The 19,409-nt window shown below is 36.7% G+C and overlaps 1 protein-coding gene across 2 annotated transcripts in view; it reads left to right on the plus strand.

Moving 5' to 3' along the window:
- Nucleotides 1-19,409, plus strand: part of Eif5b (eukaryotic translation initiation factor 5B) — a 41,251-nt gene that overhangs the window by 12,276 nt on the left and 9,566 nt on the right. The window contains exons 4-14 of one of the 2 annotated variants that reach the window (XM_040729274.1): nt 92-752; nt 3,321-3,538; nt 3,936-4,086; nt 9,269-9,367; nt 10,094-10,183; nt 11,066-11,140; nt 13,784-14,067; nt 14,518-14,625; nt 15,115-15,225; nt 16,229-16,296; nt 17,265-17,406. In XM_040729274.1, coding sequence (XP_040585208.1) covers nt 92-752; nt 3,321-3,538; nt 3,936-4,086; nt 9,269-9,367; nt 10,094-10,183; nt 11,066-11,140; nt 13,784-14,067; nt 14,518-14,625; nt 15,115-15,225; nt 16,229-16,296; nt 17,265-17,406 — 2,007 coding nt within the window. Of the gene's footprint in view, nt 1-91; nt 753-3,320; nt 3,539-3,935; nt 4,087-9,268; nt 9,368-10,093; nt 10,184-11,065; nt 11,141-13,780; nt 14,068-14,517; nt 14,626-15,114; nt 15,226-16,228; nt 16,297-17,264; nt 17,407-19,409 lie in introns of both variants that reach the window. The other variant, XM_040729273.1, reaches the window with a different exon arrangement.

A 19,409-nucleotide genomic window follows, 5' to 3' on the forward strand; every position in this document is an offset into this window, starting at 1 on the left:
TGTGCCCTGAGGGAGCACTTGATTCTGAGGAGGTCCCAATTATTTTTAAGGGGCGACAGTCTTGATATTTCTAACAAGGGAAACTTTTCAGCCCACAGAAAACAATGAAGAAGAATCTGCCTCAAAACAAGATAAAAAGAAGAAAGGACAGAAGGGCAAAAAAACAAGTTTTGATGACAATGATAGTGAAGAAATGGAAGATAAAGATTCAAAATCAAAAAAGACTGCAAAATCTAAAGTGGAAATATTCTCTGGGAGTGATGATGATGAAGATTCTAATAAACTTTCTAAAAAAGCTAAAAAAGCTCAAAAATCAAATAAAAAATGGGATGGGTCAGAAGAGGATGAAGCTAACAGTAAAAGAAGTAAAGAGCGTTCTAGAGTAAACTCTTCTGGGGAAAGTGGTGGTGAATCAGATGAGTTTTTACAGTCCAGAAAAGGACAGAAAAAAAACCAGAAAAACAAGCCACTTCCTAACGTAGAGAGTGGGAATGACGATGATGACTCCTTTAAAATTAAGACGGTGGCCCAGAAGAAGGCAGAAAAGAAAGAGCGTGAGAAAAAAAAGAGAGATGAAGAAAAAGCAAAATTGCGGAAGCTGAAAGAAAAAGAAGAACTAGAAAAGGGTAAAAAGGACCAGAGCAAACAAAAAGAATCTCAGAAGAAATCTGAAGAGGAAGGTTTGAAACTCAAAGTGACTCTTGATGCAGGAGCTGCCTCTGAAGAAAAAGACATTCCTGCAGCTGTAGAAGGTTGGTAATAACCACAAAAGCCTTTGACTTATGTCTAGTCTAAGTTGTGATCATTATGCTGTGGTATTATTTTGTGACATGTATGTGCAGGTACATTCTCCTGTACATTCGGATATGGAGGGCAGAGTCTGATTTTCAGTTTCTACCACCATCACTCTCTATCCTACATTTTTTTAAATTATTTTTTGAGATTATACTATTGTATCGTTTCTCCCTTTTTCTTTCTTCTAAACCTTTCTGTATACTGTACTTATAAAATTACATCATTTCTCCCTTCCCTTTATTCCTTCTAAACCTTTCCATATACCATACCTCTTTACTCTTTCAAAAAAATTTTTTTTTTGTTTTTACGAGGCAGGGTTTCTCTGTATTGTTTTGGAGGCTGTCGGTCCAGCCCGGCCTTGAACTCACAGCGATCCGCCTGCCTCTGCCTCCCGAGTGCTGGATTAAAAGGCGTGTACCACCACCGCCCGGCTATTCTTTCAATATTTTATTTATACATTCATTTATATCTATCTATCTTATCTATCTATCTATCTTTTGAGACAGGGTTTCTCTGTGTAGCTTTGGCTGTCCTGGAACTTACTCTTTAGACCAGCTGGCCTTGAACTCAAAGAGATCCTCTTGCCTCTGCTGCCTCCTGAGTGCTGGGATTAAAGGGGTGCAGTACTGCTGGTCTCTTTTTTTCATTAGTTGCTGTGAGATTGTCTCTCCCAGGAGTATCAGAAACTACCCTCATGAAGTCTCACTAACATGACTGCCTAAGTATGAGTTGAATTAGGACAGCAACAAATAGACATGCTACAGGAGATGGGACAAGCCCATGCCTCAACCCTACACAAAGAACTACAAGCAGCTAAAGAATGCTGAAATCATGAATAGTCTTCCAACTTAGTTTTTCAGACAGAGTATCTCACTGAACATAGAGTTAGTGTTTCAACCAGGCTGACAGGTCAGCGAGCCTCAGGATCCCTGCCTCACTTTCTCTTCCCTTGTATTAGTTTTACAAATGTGTGCTGCCATGTGTGACTTTTTAATGTGGTTGCTAGGGATGTGATCTGAATTCCTCATGTTTGCATGGCAAACACTTTGCTCATTAAGTCATTTCTTCAGGTTATTTATTTATATACTAGAAATTTAATTTTATTATGACCATTTTTGCTGTTAATGATAACCAGGTGACCAACAGAAAAAATTTCCTTCCAAAACTCATGGCCAATGATATCTCTAGATTCTTTACTTTTTATTAAAAATCCAGCTTAACCTGTGAAACAGAAAAGTAAAGAATAAAAAAGACTTAAATTAGTTAAATCACTTAAGTAACAGTGAACGTGTTTTTGTTTCTCTTTTCTTTTAAATGCAAATTTATTTCATTTATTTTTCTGTGTGGGTGTACATGTGCCACATTGTTTGTTTTTAGTTTTTCGAGACAGGGTTTCTCTATGTAGCCCTGGCTGTCCAGGAACTCACACTGCAGACCAGGCAGGCCTTGAACTCACAAAGATCTGCCTGCCTCTGCCTCCAGAGTGCTGGGATTAAAGGTGTGTGCCACCACTGCCCAGCAGTATGTACCACATTGTGTGTGTAGAATTCAGAGGATAGCTTTTAAGTCAATTCTCCATATACCTGTCAGTTGTAGGGATCAAACATAGGTTTTGAGGCTTGGTAGTGATCACCTTTACCTGCTGAGCCATGGTATTGGCCCCACTTTTGTCTTTTTCAGTAATTTTTTTGTTTGTTTGTTTTCCAGACAGGGTTTCTCTATATTGTTTTGGAGGCTGTCCTGGAACTTGCTCTGTAGACCAGGCTGGCCTCAAACTCATAGATACCGCCTGCCTCTGCCTCCTGAGTACTGGGATTTAAAGGTGTGCGCCACCAACACCCAGCTCTTTTTTAGTAATTGAAATCTAAACATTCTAGCTGATTGCTTTCTCTTAGAATAAATATATATACATATTAGACTGTTTAAAGTTTTTAAAAATAATAGTCTTTTCCTTAGACTTGAAAGCTTTTAGTCACAAAAATTAACCAATGTTTTTAGCCACTGAATTTTTTGTCTGAATTTTGAGGAGAAATACTATCACAGAAATATCACCAATTTTATTTCTTTAGTGTTTTTGAAGTATAATTATATTTTTGTATTTTATTTCGTTATCCCCATATTCAAGGTATCATTTTTGTCATCCCCATCTAAGAGAAATGAAATGGGCATAAGTTAATTTGATTCTTTAAAAATTCAGACATGTGCTGTGATTACCAGACTGAGAGATACCTGAAATGCAGTGTCTGTTGCCTTTTTCCTCCTGATATAGGGTCTGTGTGTCATCTTGTGTTCATCTGGATGAACACAACATCAGCATTACAGGTGCCCTAGTAGGCCAGATGTTATGTCTGATATACTCAGTACTAATGTACTGAGGTACTCCCATCTTAGGACACCATGATGCATGTCAGTCTAGAGCACTGGTGTCAGAAGCCTTGTCTCATGGTGATCCTTGAATCATGGCTAGCGTTTATTCACTGGAAGATAAAGCAACTTGAATGCTTTGCCTTTATTCTTTTTGGTAGATGATAATGAAGGAGACAAAAAGAAAAAAGATAAGAAGAAAAAGAAAACAGAAAAAGATGAAAAAGAGAAAGAGAAAAAGAAAGGCCCTAGCAAATCTACTGTGAAAGCTATACAAGAAGCTTTGGCTAAGCTTAAAGAGGAGGAGGAGAGACAAAAGAGGGAAGAGGAAGAACGGATTAAGCGTCTTGAAGAGCTAGAAGCCAAACGAAAAGAAGAGGTATGTTTTTCATGAAATTGCAAAAACTGATAGTGAGTTTTACTTGCAATCTGTTTGTTCTCTGTAAAAAAATTCTCTAATGTACATCTAAAATTTTCAGAGTTGTACAAGCATTTCAGTTATACTAACTGCTCTGATATAAATAATAAGATGGAAGAGGTACAAGAAAATCTTATCTTTGTCTCCCTGTGTACAGACTAAATTGCATATGTGTTATGACAATAATATACCCTGGTGTTATTTAAGAATAATGTGCAGCATTTAAATATCTTCATTTACAATTTCCCAACATATTATTTTTCATGCATCTCAAGAGTTTGAAGTTTGTGTTGCTTAGTTTAAATTTTATGGTTCATTCAGCTGGTATAGTTTTTATATGCTATGTACTCTTGCATAGGAACGATTAGAACAAGAAAAAAGAGAAAGGAAAAAGCAAAAAGAAAAAGAAAGAAAAGAACGTTTGAAAAAAGAAGGGAAACTCTTAACTAAATCTCAAAGAGAAGCCAGAGCCAGAGCTGAAGTGACCCTTAAACACCTGCAGGCTCAGGGTAAGTAATGATCTTTTTGTTTGTTTTTGAGACAGGTATGCCTATATTAAGGCATCGGATTCCCTGGAACAGGAGTTAACAGACAGCTGTGGGCTGCCATGTGGGTGCTGGGAATAGAACTTGGGTCCTCTAGAAGAGCACTCAGTGCTCTTAACCGCTGCGCCATCTCTCCAGCTCAGATAGGATTTCTCTGTAGCTTTTGGAGCCTGTCCTGGAACTCGCTCTGTAGATCAGGCTGGCCTCTATCGACCTCACAGAGATCTGCCTACCTCTGCCTCCCGAGTGCTAGGATAAAAGACATACGCCACTACTGCCCAGCTATGGTGAGTAATGATTTTAACAGCTGCTCTCACAAAGTTAGATCTTTGATACAGGAGCATTAGTTCAGGAATGTGGGGTTGAAGCTAAGTAGAAATGTCAGGAATAGGCGTATAGTGCTGTTGTTTAGGAGAGTGATTTCTGAGCTATGATGGAAATTTGTATGCAAATGATGAATTTCCATGAAATTTGCCTTGTCTCCAAGAAACAAATAAAAATGAAAGTGAGACCTTTTAACTAGTCTCACCAAGTTATCAACCCTTTTCTGTTTCTGTTTTTATACCCCTTACCCTTTTGAGCACTGTTTTGTCTTTTGTTTGTTGTTTGTTTTTTCCTCTAGGGTTCTTTAAAGTGAGTCATAGACATTTATTTTATATTGTTTTTCCATATTATTTGTATATATAGCAAGTAAGTATTTTATATAGCATAATTAGAATATATATTATCACTAGCAATAATAAATTTTCTTGAAAAGTTTTTTGTAGGTACATGAGTGTATGTGCTCATGGAGGTCAGAGGTCAGCACTGTCTCCATTGCTTCTCTACCTTGTGTTTTTGAGACAAGGTCTTTGGCTGAACCTGGAGCATACCAGTTAACTCGAGTAGGTGGCCAGTGAGCACAAGGAGTTTGCCTGCCTATGGCTCCCATTGCTGGGGTTACAGGTGTGCACTACTTGTGACTGGAGTGTTTGTTTGCATGCTCTTTAGTGTAAGTGCTGGGGTTTGAATTCACATTCTCATGATTGTTCTGTAGGCATTATCATGATTGTTCTGTAGGCGTTATCCCACTTGAGCCATCTATTCTGCCCCCAAATTACTTTTTTATTTCTGATTTTCTTTGTGTTTTCATTATTTTCCACCTATCTTTCAAAGGTCTTAGAAATGGGCTATTTTAGATCTGGGTCCAGGTGTGAGCCGTGGGTTGTATTTGGTTGGTAGGATTGTCCCTCAGTAGTACCACCTACCTCCATTTGATCTGTCATTTATTTATTGACAGTACTGAAAAGTTTACTAGAGTTTCTCACATTCTGAATTCGTCTAATTACGTTCTCTTGGTGTTGGTAAAATAGTGTGCTTTTGTATTTTGTAATTTCGGAGATTCCACAGCTTGGCTGCTGCTTAGTGCTGCTGTGTACTTCTTCACATCAGGTGATACCAAATTGGGCTTTCTGACTTGTAGCAATGTCAGGTCTGACGAGCAGTCCTCTTAACAAAACAATCCATACCCCTCAATGATAGTTCTAATGTCCAGTCAGTAGTGATCTTTTATTCAATATTCTTTAGGAATTACAACATTGGTAATAATGTAGCTTTGCCTTTAAGTCTATATTGAATTAGTCAAGATCCCTAAATAAAAACTTTGCCTGAAACATAGCTTTCATACAGGAATGTCACGATTAAGTGCTTACTTCTTTCCATCCTAAGGTTTCAAAATAATTATTCATTGTCTGACAGCCTTCAAAGGTGACCCTTTTTTTGTTTCTGGGAATATATTAATTTAGTGGTCATAATTTATTTTATTTCTTGAAGTCATAATGCCTTTGATACTCATAGTATCATCTTTTATCCAGTAGAAGTCCTGTGACTTTTTCACATGACTGCACTGTTAATTGACTTTTTCCTTCCAGGTTCACTGATTTTCTTGTTGTAGATCTGGAATTGGCTACTTACCCAATGAGCCTTAGTTACTGTCCTAGTTAATGGTGTTTAAAGATGATATGCTGGTCATATACTTGTGTTTTTAACAGTAGCACTTAAAATAGTGTCCTTGCTCCATTGAGAAGACTTTACTTCTGGGTCTTCCTTAATTTTCTCCTTTTGTTCAATAACTTTTATGCTATAGTTACATAAGAGACTTGGTTAGAAATATATCAGTAGCTCACTTATTGTGTACTTTGTAACTGATGCTGTGGTGATCTTTGACATTGCTTTTCCCTCATAGAAATCTTAGCGTATGAGTTCACATAGGAAATGGTGATGCATTGAATTTAAGCAATCTCCTCAACGTTCAGAACTGAAATTTAATTTTTTTGTGATTAATTCTTATTATGTTTGTATTTAGATTTCAGAAAATTTATTCTTATTTGCGGATATTGCTTAAAAATCAGTGGTTTTAGAAGCTACATTTGTGTATAGTTAGTACCCAAACTTCAGATGTGACTGATGACTCTCTGGAAAGCTAAAGGCTCTTAGGAGATATTTGGATAGAATAGGAAGAGAATAAATTTTCTGGGCTCAGAAATGCTGTTTTATGGAGTAGCTAGAGATGTAATTAGATGGAAATTAAGATTTTTAATTAGTTTGGTATCAATCTTTAGAACCTGCTTGGAAAAGATGGTTTCTAAAGAGGCACCTTTGACCCTGGTCTCTTTTCTCAGTCTTTATAATGCTGCCTAATGACTGGCAACTTCTGGTTCACCATTGTCTAGAAATAGAAAGTTTGAAATCTTTAACTTGATATGAAAGGCTCTAACTTTAAACCTGTAGTGTGGTCTCGCTGGGCATTGGTGGCGCACGCCTTTAATCCCAGCACTAGGGAGGCAGAGGCAGAGGCAGGTGGATCTCTGTGAGTTTGAGGCCAGCCTGGTCTACAGAGCAAGTTCCAGTATAGCCTCCAAAACAGTACAGAGAAACCCTGTCTCAAAAAACCAAAAAATAAAATAAAATAAAATAAAATAAAATAAAATAAAAAATTAGCAAAATAGCACACACACTCCTCTCTTGATAGATAGATAGATAGATAGAAATAGATAGATGGACATACAGATATTTACTTAATTTACCTATATATTTACATGGGTATTTACACAGATTTATATATACAGATAATCTGTCATCATAAATTGGGTATCAGTCCTGGGAATGCAAGGTTGACTCAATATTTGAAAGTCAATCACTGTATTTTCTCATATCAGCAATCTAAAGAATTAAAGTTACATGATACATATCAGCAATCTAAAGCACAAAAATTACATAAGTATCAGTGAATTCAGAAGAGTCATTTGACAGAATTGCCATTCAGTATAATATTTATAAACAGTATCAGTGAACTTCTAACCTGACATTCTAAGACATCAGTTTTCTCCTGCTATCCCTACATCCCAATAAAAGGACACAGATGTTATTTTAGTGGTGAAAATTTGAAAAAGAAACCTTAACAGTGGACTGAAAAGATGACTTGCTGCCAAACCTGACCACTTGAGTTTGATCCATGAGACCCACCCACATGATAGAAGGAAAAGAATGGATTCCCACCAATTGTCCTCTGACTGACTTGCATATATGTGCTGTGGTGTGTGCCTGTGTGTGCACACACAAAACTAATATAATTTTAAAAATTAATAAAAATAACCCCTAACATAATGGAAGAGGTAGGGGTAGTCTTTGCTCACCATGGTCATTCAGTGTTGTGCTATAATGTCCTGACCCTTGGAATTAGGCTAAATGAATGGCAGGCAGACTGGAAAGAGATGATGAAACTGTTTCTGCAGGTGATGATTGTCAACAGAGACATGTAGCATTTCCTTCAAGGCAACTCTAGAACTAAGGATGAAGTTAATAAGGCTGTAAATGGCAGATCAGTGCGTAAATGCCAGTTGTATTTTCATGCTATCAACTAGCTGCTGGAAGTTTTTTAAAAAAGCAAAATTTGAGCTGTAACATTTACTGAACCAATCTAAAAAGGTGAAAGAATTATAAACCTATATTTATAATATCTAAATCTGAAAAATTGCAAAATAGAAATGAGTAAATCAAAGGCCTATGTAAAACGAGACTCATAACTCTGAAGCTTTCCAAAATTAACCTGTAGATCCAGTGGAATCTCAGTTGAAATCACAGAATAGCACTATGTGGTGCTCTGTTACCTGTTTCTAAAATGCAGATGTGAAGAGATTGAAATAGAATAGCCAAAAAGACTTTGCTTTAAAGCCTTTTTTAGGTTTATTTAAGCTGGGCATAGTGCAGACACCTTTAATTTCTGTACTTTGGGAGACAGAGGCAGGGGAATCTGAGTTCAAGCCCCCCCTAAATATTTATCATGTGTACGAGTGTTGTTGACTGCATATATGTATTATGGACATGTGTTGTTTTGCCTGGTGCCCACAGAGGTCAGGAGAGGGCATTGGGTCCTTTGGAACTAGGGTTATGGATAGGTTGGCTATTAGCTGCCACATGGGTACTGGGAACCAGATCCTGGTTCTCTGCAAGATCAAGTGCTCATAAATACTGAGCATCTCTCCAGCCCTACCAAAAATACTTCTGAAAAAAGGAGATTAATTTGGAAGTCTCAAAATACCCAATTTCAAGATTAACTGTAAATAAAATTGAAAAAGTACTCTAAAGTCCCAAGAATCATTATAGCGTTATGTTGGCAAATAGGCAGACAAATAGATTAACGTAACAGTATTTGCATATGACAAAGTGACATTATTTTCCCCGTTGTCGGGAAATTCAGTGGATGAAATACATGTATTTTTTTTTAAACAAATATAACATGGTACTTGAATTTCTATATGCAGAAACTTGCCTTTATCTACACTTTTATCTAAATATTAATTCAAAATGGATCATAGTTCTAAATATTACAAGCCAAAAGCTTTTAGGGAAAAAGTGTTAGGCAGAGAGTTTTCAGATAATAATGTTAAAAGTAATTCAGGGACTGGGAAGGTAGCTCAGTGAGTAAAGGAACCCGTCACCAAACCTGATAGCCTAAGTCCAGCCCCTGGAGGCCACATGGTTCTCTTGCCTTACCCTCCCAAGTGCTGGGATTACAAGTATGCCAGGTCTCATATTTTAAATACTTTCTCTCCAGTATCAAGTAAACCATACAACAGTATAAGTCTTAAATTCCCTCCCTCCCCAGGTGTTGAAGTGCCATCAAAAGACTCGTTGCCAAAGAAAAGGCCCATTTATGAAGATAAAAAGAAGAAGAAAACACCACAACAGCCAGAAAATAAAGAAGGTTTGTATGTGAAGTGTCCTTTGGTTTAGAAAGTATTACATGTATCTTTTTTCGCACAGCTTACAACAGAAAGCATCTTTCTACAAGCATGCATGTATGTGGGACTTTAATGACTGAACTTAGGGCCCTGCTTAGTCAAAGGGATTCTATTATTTGGCTATATCCCCAGCTCCCAGCACTGCATTTTCCTACCTGTCATTTTAATTATTTTCACTTGATTCAAATGAGAGGCAAAGGAAAAAAATACTGCAGGGGTTAGACAAGAGTGCTCAGTAGCTAAGAGTGCTTGCAGCTCAATCATGAGAATTAGGATGCTAGCATCCCGGTAACAAGATGGACATCCTACAAATGCCTAGAATTCCAGCTCTTAGGGATCCAATTCCTTTTCTGGTCTTCACACGGTGTGCACACACCTAAACCTTCAAAATAGTCATACATAAAAACCTTCAAAAAATGCTTCAGATTGAAATATCTGCATCTTATTATATGAGTAGTATTGTTATGTCTGGGAAAATAATATGAATTATTTTTCTCCTTGATCTGTGATTTTTATTTTCTGTTTGAGCACAAACAATGATTTCCTTTATAAGTGGTATCAAATGTTTCCCAGACTTAGGAAGACATGTGTTCTTAGATCAGCGATTCTTGTATTTTGCTGAATAGGATGTTTGAAAAGAAATTACAGACTGCAAAATGTGACTAATACACTTTCTGCCCCTTTTTTAGTATCTGAAGCTTTGGAAGTAAGTACTTCTGTGGAAGTTGTAGAGCAAGTAATACCAGAAAAAGAAGAGATGCCCCCTTCTGTTGAACCAGGTCAGTAATATCAGGTTTTCATTCATTCATATTACATGGTGTTCTTGACTCATAAGCCACCATCAATACGTAATTTGGAGCCAAATAAATTACTAGTTTAGATGGTTTTCTTCATCATTCATTTTTTTTTTAGCCCATCTCTTTTCATTTCCATTTTAAGAAAATATCCAAGCGCTACTTGAATTGGTTTTGTTTCTCTTGTAATGTCACTAAAATATCTGTTAGAGACACTGAAAGGTTTTGGAATGTCTTTGTTTTTATTTATGGTTCAAAAATCCCTAAGCCTGAAGTTTTTAATCTTATGGTGTGGAAGCAAATTGGAACCATCTTTAGTTAGAACACTGTAAGAACCATAAAACATATATTTTGAAATCTTAGAGGTTAGCTCCTACTTACTAATCCAAATATGTTCAGCTTATTCATTTGTGTATTTGTGTGTGTGTGCATACAGCTTGCAAGTATTGGCAAAAATTTTTTACTTTTTTCTTTTTTAGTTAGACATTATTTTAAAAGTTTGATAAGAGCAAAATAAAAATCCTGTGTACAACGTGTGAGTTGAAAGTTTTAAAGAACTGATTTTATTCATACATCCTTTTAAAATCTAAACATTTTGTTGTTTAGGTTTCTACTTTAGTTTATTCAAATACAAAATCTGGTTTAAACTTAATATGGCATATTGAAACTATATTAAGAATTATGAAATATTGAGTCATAGTAAATTACAGTATGCTAGATATATTGAAAAATAATTATAAAGAAAACAGTTGCATAAACATTTTTTCATAATTGAAGCTTATCTTTTCCTATGCCCAAGCATAATTCAATATGCAGCCTATTACTCTCCAGTATTTTCTTGTCATTAATAGTAACTTGTTCTTACAGAGGAAGAAGAAGAAACTGAGGACACTGGCTTAGATGACTGGGAGGCTATGGCCAGTGATGAGGAGAGAGAACAAGGTAACCATTGAGTACATATTGATAAATCCACTGATCATGTGTCACGTGTGCTTCTTAATCCAAATGAGTGTTTTCAGAAGATTGTTCTTTAAGATGATAGCTGCCTAGAATGCACTTACCCAAACAACATGGTATGAGTAGCTTGTCTAAAGCTCACCTACACAAGGCCTAGCAGCATAAGGCAAAGATTGGTGCTGTTCTGCTCACTATGAATAAGATGTAAATGTTGTCTTTTGGTCATTACACTTGCTTTGTATGACTAAAACCCCTTTCTTTGAATTTAATCTTTTACAGTTCTCTTTCTTATATTCTTGAGAATGTTTGGCTTTTTGATTTTTAAAGTCCTCCTCTATTTTTTTTTTTTTTTTTTTTTTTTTTGGTAAATTATTGGTTAACCAAGGGTTTCACCAAAATTGCAAGTTTTTTCTTTTTTTGTTTTTTTTCGAGACAGGGTTTCTCTGTATTGTTTTGGAGGCTATTGGTCCAGCCCGGCCTCAAACTCACAGAGGTCTGCCTGTCTCTGCCTCCCGAGTGCTGGGATTAAAGGCGTGCACCACCACTGCCCAGCCACAATTGCAAGTTTTGATGTCAATATTGTCTAGTTTCCAGTCTTATACTTTGTCTAATTTATTGTGGTTTTTTTTTTAGCTTACATAATTTTTTGGTGACCAGGAAATACACATGATTCTGTGTGTGTGTCTCTATGCCTGTGTGTCTATGCGTGCTGGACATTGAACCCAGGACTTTGCATTTCCTAGGCAGGTGTTCTACCACTGAGTTATTTCTCAGCGGTTCTCTGTATGGCATTATGTTGACTCTTGACTTACTACCAGTATAGCTCAGATATTTTAGTTTTAAATGTGATTAGAAACTGGTTTGTAGAAGTTATCTTGGTTTTTGTATTGAGACCAAGTATGCTGATTGTTTTATTCAAGACTTTATTATTCTGAGAGTTTGTGTGTTTACATGTGAGCCCACTTATGTAAGCACATTCTCTTACTAGCCCACGTTTTGGAAAGGCCTTCCACTGTGATTATAGATTATATCTGTGATTACAGATACAGAGTTCTATTAATTTTTGCTTTATATATTTTGATTCTGTGTTATTGGGTGAATACAAACTTAGATGTTTCTGATGTATTGGGTCTTCTTTTGTAGTTCTTTTTCCAAGTAGTGACTATTTCCATATTAAGTATCTCATATTCAGCTAAACTACCCTTGACTTAAAAGGATGTTTTCTGTCTGTATTTATTCTCCTTTTACTTTTAAATGGCTTTGTTCAGTACATCATTGCTGACATAAAACACTGATTGTATGCCTTGTCAAAAATAGAGATGTACTTCCTAGATTTGGAATCTAAGAATCCAGGGTCAAGGTACTGACACTGGTGGGTGGCAGGTGAGGGCCGTTCTCTGTTCCAGGGAGATGCTTTCTTGCTGCCTCCTTATAGAGGCAATGACAACTATTCTCACTTGTTGGGAAGGATTAAAGGGAGATTTGAATAAAAGATGTCTTAGTAATACAAAGCACTAATGACATCACTGCCCCAAGACTCTATGTCTTTGTTTGCTTGCTTGTTTTGTTTGTTTTTTGAGATAGGGTTTCCTGTGTAACAGTTCTGGTTGTCCTGGAACTTGCTTTGTAGACAAGGCTGGCCTGGAACTCAAAGAGATCAGCCTTCCTTTGCCTCTGGAGTGCTGGGACTAAAGGTGTGTGTCGCCCCTTCTTAATAGCACCATGGTGGAGGGGACAGTATAGTTTATCTGGAGTGCTCGAGCAGTGTGTTAATGTAATTAATGAAGTACGTTCTCTTTGAAGTTTCCATTGTCATTCCTGTTTTGATCTGTTTCTGTTTTTCCTCTTTTCATTTGTTGGATTTTGTTAATTTATACTAGTTCATTCACCAGCCCCCTTTACACAGTTTTTGAGCTAGGATCTCATTATCTAGCTCAGGGTGTCCTAGCACTTGCTATTAGAGATTTTTAACTTGCACATTTCAACTAACAGTGTCTAGTACTACCTATTTCCAGACTACTTTAGAGTACTTGAGCATTTATCCAACTCTCAATTTCTATACTATTGCTTTATTGCTTTTCAAATTCTGTTTTTTTTTTTTACCTTTCCTTTATTGTTTGTTCTTCCTTTTTTTTTTAAACATGGTAGATTATTTCTCTGAATAGAAGAAAATTTTAACATCTTTTCCTTCATTTTTTTCTGGCTATTCAAATTTAATTTGATACCTTTTTTTTTTTGAGACATAGGGTCTCAGTATCTATGATTTGTCTTGAACTGTAGATACATGAGGCCCAGTGTCAAAAGAAGAAAAATAGTTGGCATTATTATTTTTGGAGAATTTAACTGTTGCTTCCAGGATTATCAAAGCACCCAAGGGAAAAGCTGTGCTCAGCATTATACTCAGCTGTCCATGTTGTCCTGCAGGAGCCTTGGCATAGCAGTGTTGCCTCCCTTCTTAATGCTCCCTGGTAGTCTTCACTGTGTAAGAAAAGTGTTTGACATTTATTTTGTGTTAAGGTGACTGCTATAATTAGTATAGTTTAACAATTTGTCCTTTACAGTTTTTCTTTTGATATAAATCTGTTAGCTTTCATTCATTTTTAAATCACTTTATTTTCCTCAAAGAAGGAAATACAGTTCACATAGAAGTACAAGAAAAGCCTGAAGAAGAGGAGGAGGAGGAAGAAGAAGAAGAGGAAGAGGAAGAAGAGAGTGAAGATGAGGACGAGGAAGGAGAAAGTGAAGGCAGTGAAGGTGATGAAGAGGATGAAAAGATGTCAGATGAGAAAGATTCAGGGAAAACATTAGATAAAAAGCCAAGCAAAGAAGTTAGCTCAGACTCTGAATCCGACTCTGATGACGACCGAACAAAAGAAGAGCGGGCTTATGACAAAGCAAAACGGAGAATTGAGGTACTTGTTTTCCTCTTGTCTGCTCTCTTCCTCTTTAGTCCTTTGTGGTCGTTAGCATACATAGCTAAAGGTTTTGAGTCAGTGCTTTAAGAAAGTATTATTGCTAGGTGGTGGAGACACATGCCTTTGATTCTAGCACTTGGGAGGCAGAGGCATGTGGATCTATGAAGAGTCCAGCCTGGTCTCCAGAGTGAGTTGCACGACAGCCAGGAAAACAGAGTAATCCTGGCTGAAAAACAAAAATCAAAACAAAACAAAAAAAAGTATTAATAATGATTAGTTTCTCTCCAGTTTTTGTGATGTTAGACCATGGTGTTTCTGACATTGGTCTAAACCAGGAGCTCTCCCCCCACCCCCTTTTTTAACCTAAGTCAAGATGGAGCACAGGGAGGACTTGAAGCAGTTCCTAATTTGTGTTATTGTTTTTTGTTTATTTTACCCCATGTCTAGAAACGACGACTTGAACATAGTAAAAATGTAAATGCAGAAAAGTTAAGAGCTCCTATCATCTGTGTGCTTGGACATGTAGATACAGGAAAAACAAAAATTCTAGATAAGGTAAGAAAATATGTATGTTAATATTACTTGAAAAATAATTAGTATCTTTGAAACCAGACAGTGGTGGCACATGTCTTTAATCCCAGCACTCAGGAGTCAGAGGCAGGCAGATCTGTGTGAGTTTGAGGCCAGCCTGGTCTACAAAGTTAGTTCCAGGACATCTAGGGCTGTTACACAGAGAAACGCTGTCTAGAACAAAACAAAAGTAGTACCTTTTGTTTTACATGGGAAGCCTTTTGTTCTTTTCCAGCAGCTCAGCTTCAAGGTCAGGACTCCTGAGTACACAGTAATTTTGTAAATGAATAAAGGTGACAGACAGCCTGAAATTGAAAGGAGAGGCATAAGTGTCTCTTTTCTTAAGTTTTATTTTGGGGTCATTGCAATGCATGCACTCTGTGTACAAAAAAATGAGTTGTCAATTTCTTACTGATCGTGTTTTTATCTTCTTCCATTTCAAAATACCAATCTCAATTTGATGTCTTCTCATAGCTGCGTCACACACATGTCCAAGATGGTGAAGCAGGTGGTATTACACAACAGATTGGTGCCACAAATGTTCCTCTCGAAGCTATTAATGAACAAACTAAGATGATTAAAAATGTAAGTTACATTGTTACTTATTTTGTTGATGAAAGAAACAGCTCTCACCCCAAAAGTCATATGATAGCTTATTTTGAAACCAGTTTATGAGTGAGTGTGACTCAGAAACAAGACTCGGAACCAACATGGGCTGGGGATGTGCATCATTGCTAGAATGATGTTCAGAGCCTTGGATCTACTACCCACCACTGCAGGAGTAAGTAATTGATGAACATTGTATTCATGCACTTTGTCCAGATAATCAAATGCATATATTTAAGCAAGATGGGCATGTTTTCTTTTAACAGTTTTGATCCAGCTGACAAGTATAATATACTTTTAGATTTGCTTAAAATTGGACCAGATATTTTATGTTTTTATTTGTTGTGTGTCTGTGTGTGTGAGCACATGCCATGGTGGGGACAACTTTCAAGAGTTGACTCTCCTGAGATCTGCTGATCAAATGCAGTACCTCATCAGGCCTGTGCTGCAAATGCCTCTTAACTACTGAACCAACCAGACCCCAGATAATTCTGTAGGTACTAAGTCAGTTTTTGTAGATGATGTAGGTGGCTTCTGTACTCTGCCTTTGTATTATTAAATTACTAATTAATTAAATGTTAAGATATTTACAGACTTATATACAACTTCAACAAGAATACTTTTTTTTCTCTAAAACATATTTTAATGTATGTGTACCTGTATTTATGTGGGTTGCCCCATGCATGGGAAGCTATTGGATCCTCTGCAGCTGGTACTACAGATGGCTTTGATCTGCTTGATATGGCTGCTAGGAATCACATTTGGATCCTCTGTAAGAGAACAAGTACATCTCCAGCCTCTATGAGACCTCTTTTGATATTAAACAGAATATTAACCATTGTACTGTTTGACTCTTGTTTTAAGATGATTCATTTGAGAAAAGGAAGTAATGATGTTTTCAAGGTTGGGGTAAATTGTTTTGTAATGAAGCTTTCATTGTTTTGACTTCCTTTAATTCCTCATCTTTCTCTACCACTTCTAGTTTGACAGAGAGAATGTCCGGATTCCAGGAATGCTGATTATTGATACTCCTGGGCATGAGTCTTTCAGGTAAGACCAAGCCTATTGTCATCAAGGAAGCTACTTAACTCAGTAAGCGTAATCATTGAAATTAAGTCATTAACTTTGAATAGTTCTTTCATATCTCCAATGTCGTAATCTTTTGATTATTATCAGTTTTATAGTATTTCATAGAAGAAATGCTATAATTAGAGCATCCTTATTGTAGAAGGCACAGTGGTTCCTCATAAATTCCTACAGACAATTACACTTCACTACATTCTTACACACTCATATACACACACATACCCACCTACCTACCTACCTTAGGGGAACTTTTGGTATTAACTTTTATCCCAGCAGACTGTTTTTGTATCTGCTAGATGCGTATTTGGTAAGTTAAGGATGATGGGATGATGGAACCCCTTAAATCATACACAGCCGATCTGCCTCTTCTACATGTTCTACATCCTCAGGGTAAACAGTTGATGTTCCAGAAAAGCTACGTCCAGACTCCCCTTGCCACCCCTCAACAGTGTGGTATAAAAGCTGTTCATAGAGCACTCAAACTGCTGGTTTTACAGTTGAAATCCCCTTCCCTGATGTGCCTGGCAGTGGACGTTTCACATTTCCAGACATTTTCCAGTTAAACATTCTAAGTCTGAAATTGAAAATGCCCTCAAATCTGAAACTTTACAGCGAGCATCATATCTGTTCGTAGAAAGTTTTGGATTTTGAATTTTTGTGTAAGGGATGTTTATCCCATGTATATAATCTAGAGGTGATACTGTGTGTTTATGAGAGGATTGTACAGTTCATATGCAAATACTGTGCCATTTTATGAGACCAGATCATCGAGAATTTGGTGTCTGAGATGATCAGCACCAATCAAGCCCTGCAGCGCAGCCCTCGAGACTGTGCTTGATTTCTTTGGTTTGTTTAGGCTTTACAAGGTAAGCATTCAAATTTAAGAGAATACTGAGAACTTTCCACTTACATGGCTTTTTCTTCTCTGACAGTAACCTGAGAAACAGAGGAAGCTCTCTTTGTGACATTGCCATTTTAGTTGTTGACATTATGCATGGTTTAGAGCCCCAGACAATTGAATCTATCAACCTCCTCAAATCTAAAAAATGCCCCTTCATTGTTGCACTTAATAAGGTAAGCAAGTCCTCATCTGAAAATAGTTTTTCTAAGATTAATGTTATTTTTGATTAACTTGTGTGTTCTTGTGTGCATTTGTACATATGTGAATGCTGGTCTCCAAGCGGTCCAGAAGATAGTGACTCCTATGAAGCTGGCCTTATAGGAGGTGCTTGTGACCTTCCAGACAAGGGTGCTGGGAACTGAACTTAGCTCTTCTTGCAGGATAGTGTGAGCTTCTAACTACTGAGCCATCTCTCTACCTCGTGTTAATTTTTTTTGTGATTTTTGAAAAAAAATTTTGTATTATATATCTGCCCACTCATGTTTTTATCACAGAACTATGTGTAGTCAAATTATGGATTCAGCCTATGTAACCATTAGTGGATGAGTGGATAAAAAAATATGCCATATGTATAAAATGAAATATTCAGTTAATAAGGAAGAATAAACTGGGGATATAGCTCGATGGTGGAAATCTTGCATAAGATACACAAGGCTGCAGTCTAGTATAGTCAGTCCATCAATCAGTGAGAAGGTGTCATTTTCAGAAAAATGGATAGAGTTGGATAACATCATGTTAGTAAGCCAGACTGCTCCTTTTTTCTTTCATATAGATTCTAGATTTAATTTTTTTTTTTTTCGAGACAGGGTTTCTCTGTGGCTTTGGAGGCTGTCCTGGAACTCATTTTGTAGACCAGGCTGGCCTTGAACTCACAGAGATCCGCCTGCCTCTGCCTCCCGAGTGCTGGGATTAAAGGCGTGCGCCACCAACGCCCGGCTTAGATTAATTTTTAAAAAGCGGAAATAGGAAGAACGGAAGCAAGCAAGAGGAGAGACAAGGAAATAGGGTGTGGTCAATTGGTTTAAAGTACAAGCACATGTATGAAAATAGGTTACTTATTTTGTATAATTAATACCTGCTTATTTTTAAAACAAGATACAAATTTAGTGTAATGTGTAGGAAACCTTGAGAATAGTTGTACTACTTAGTGAGCTTTGTCAAATTTATACGTCTGTGTGAAACCGTCATTGTCCAAAATGTAGACCATCTTCCATTCGCAGAGAGTTCTTTCCCTTCTTTGAAGCCAAGCCAGTCTTGCCTCTCTAGTCCCAGGCAAATGCTGATTTTTAAAAGATTTTATTTAATCTTTGTACTGGTTTTGATAGGACTGGAGTGTAAGGTCTTTCAGTTGTCATTCTGTTGTTCCGTTTGTTACAGCTTTTTATTTTTCATACTAGGTGGGTTGTAACTTTTTTATTTATAGAGTAATATTCTATTATTAGTTAATATCACACTTGATTAGTTCCTACTGTAGGATGTATGGATTCCAGTTTCTAGTTACTTATTAATAAGGTAGCTCTGGACAATGTATATCATTATTTATTTTATTTGTTTTGAGTAAATAGCAATAGAATTGTTGCATCATATGTATAGATGGATGCTCCATTCTATGAGAAAGAAATTATTCCAAAGAATATCATTATATTATACACTGCTCTTCTGTCTTCATGAAGTTTTTTACCTGCAAGTCTTTATGATAGTATGGCTATTTTCTTTTCTTAGGATTGCATGCATGCCATTTTTACTGCCTTTTTTTTTTTAATCTTAACTGCCTTTTTTGTAGGCAGTGTGTTTGAATTATTTGTCCAAAGTAGAAATTAATCTTTCACTTTCAGTTATATCATCTGTCATTTGCGTCCATTGCTTGTTTTCTTTCATATTCTCTCCCTTACACAGCATTTGACTGTTTCTTAGTATTAGAGTCTTACTTTCAACACTGACTTATGAAGGCTTCATGTCTTTTGCCACAGGTTTACTTGGACTTACCGTCTGCATTTTTAACTTGTTATATATCCCTTTTCAGGTTGTGAGAACCTTAACAACAATGCCACTGTTTACTTCTCCTTTTTGCTGTTGCAAAATATCAATTTGTTGTTTTTCACTTTAAATGCTCTATTCTGTCTTTTAAGGCAGTTTTGAAAAAAAGCAAATTAGGGCCTGGAGAGATGGTTCAGCA

The sequence above is a fragment of the Mesocricetus auratus genome, unplaced genomic scaffold (assembly GCF_017639785.1).
Source record: "Mesocricetus auratus isolate SY011 unplaced genomic scaffold, BCM_Maur_2.0 Super-Scaffold_100021, whole genome shotgun sequence".
In the NCBI taxonomy this organism is placed as follows: Eukaryota; Metazoa; Chordata; class Mammalia; order Rodentia; family Cricetidae; genus Mesocricetus; species Mesocricetus auratus.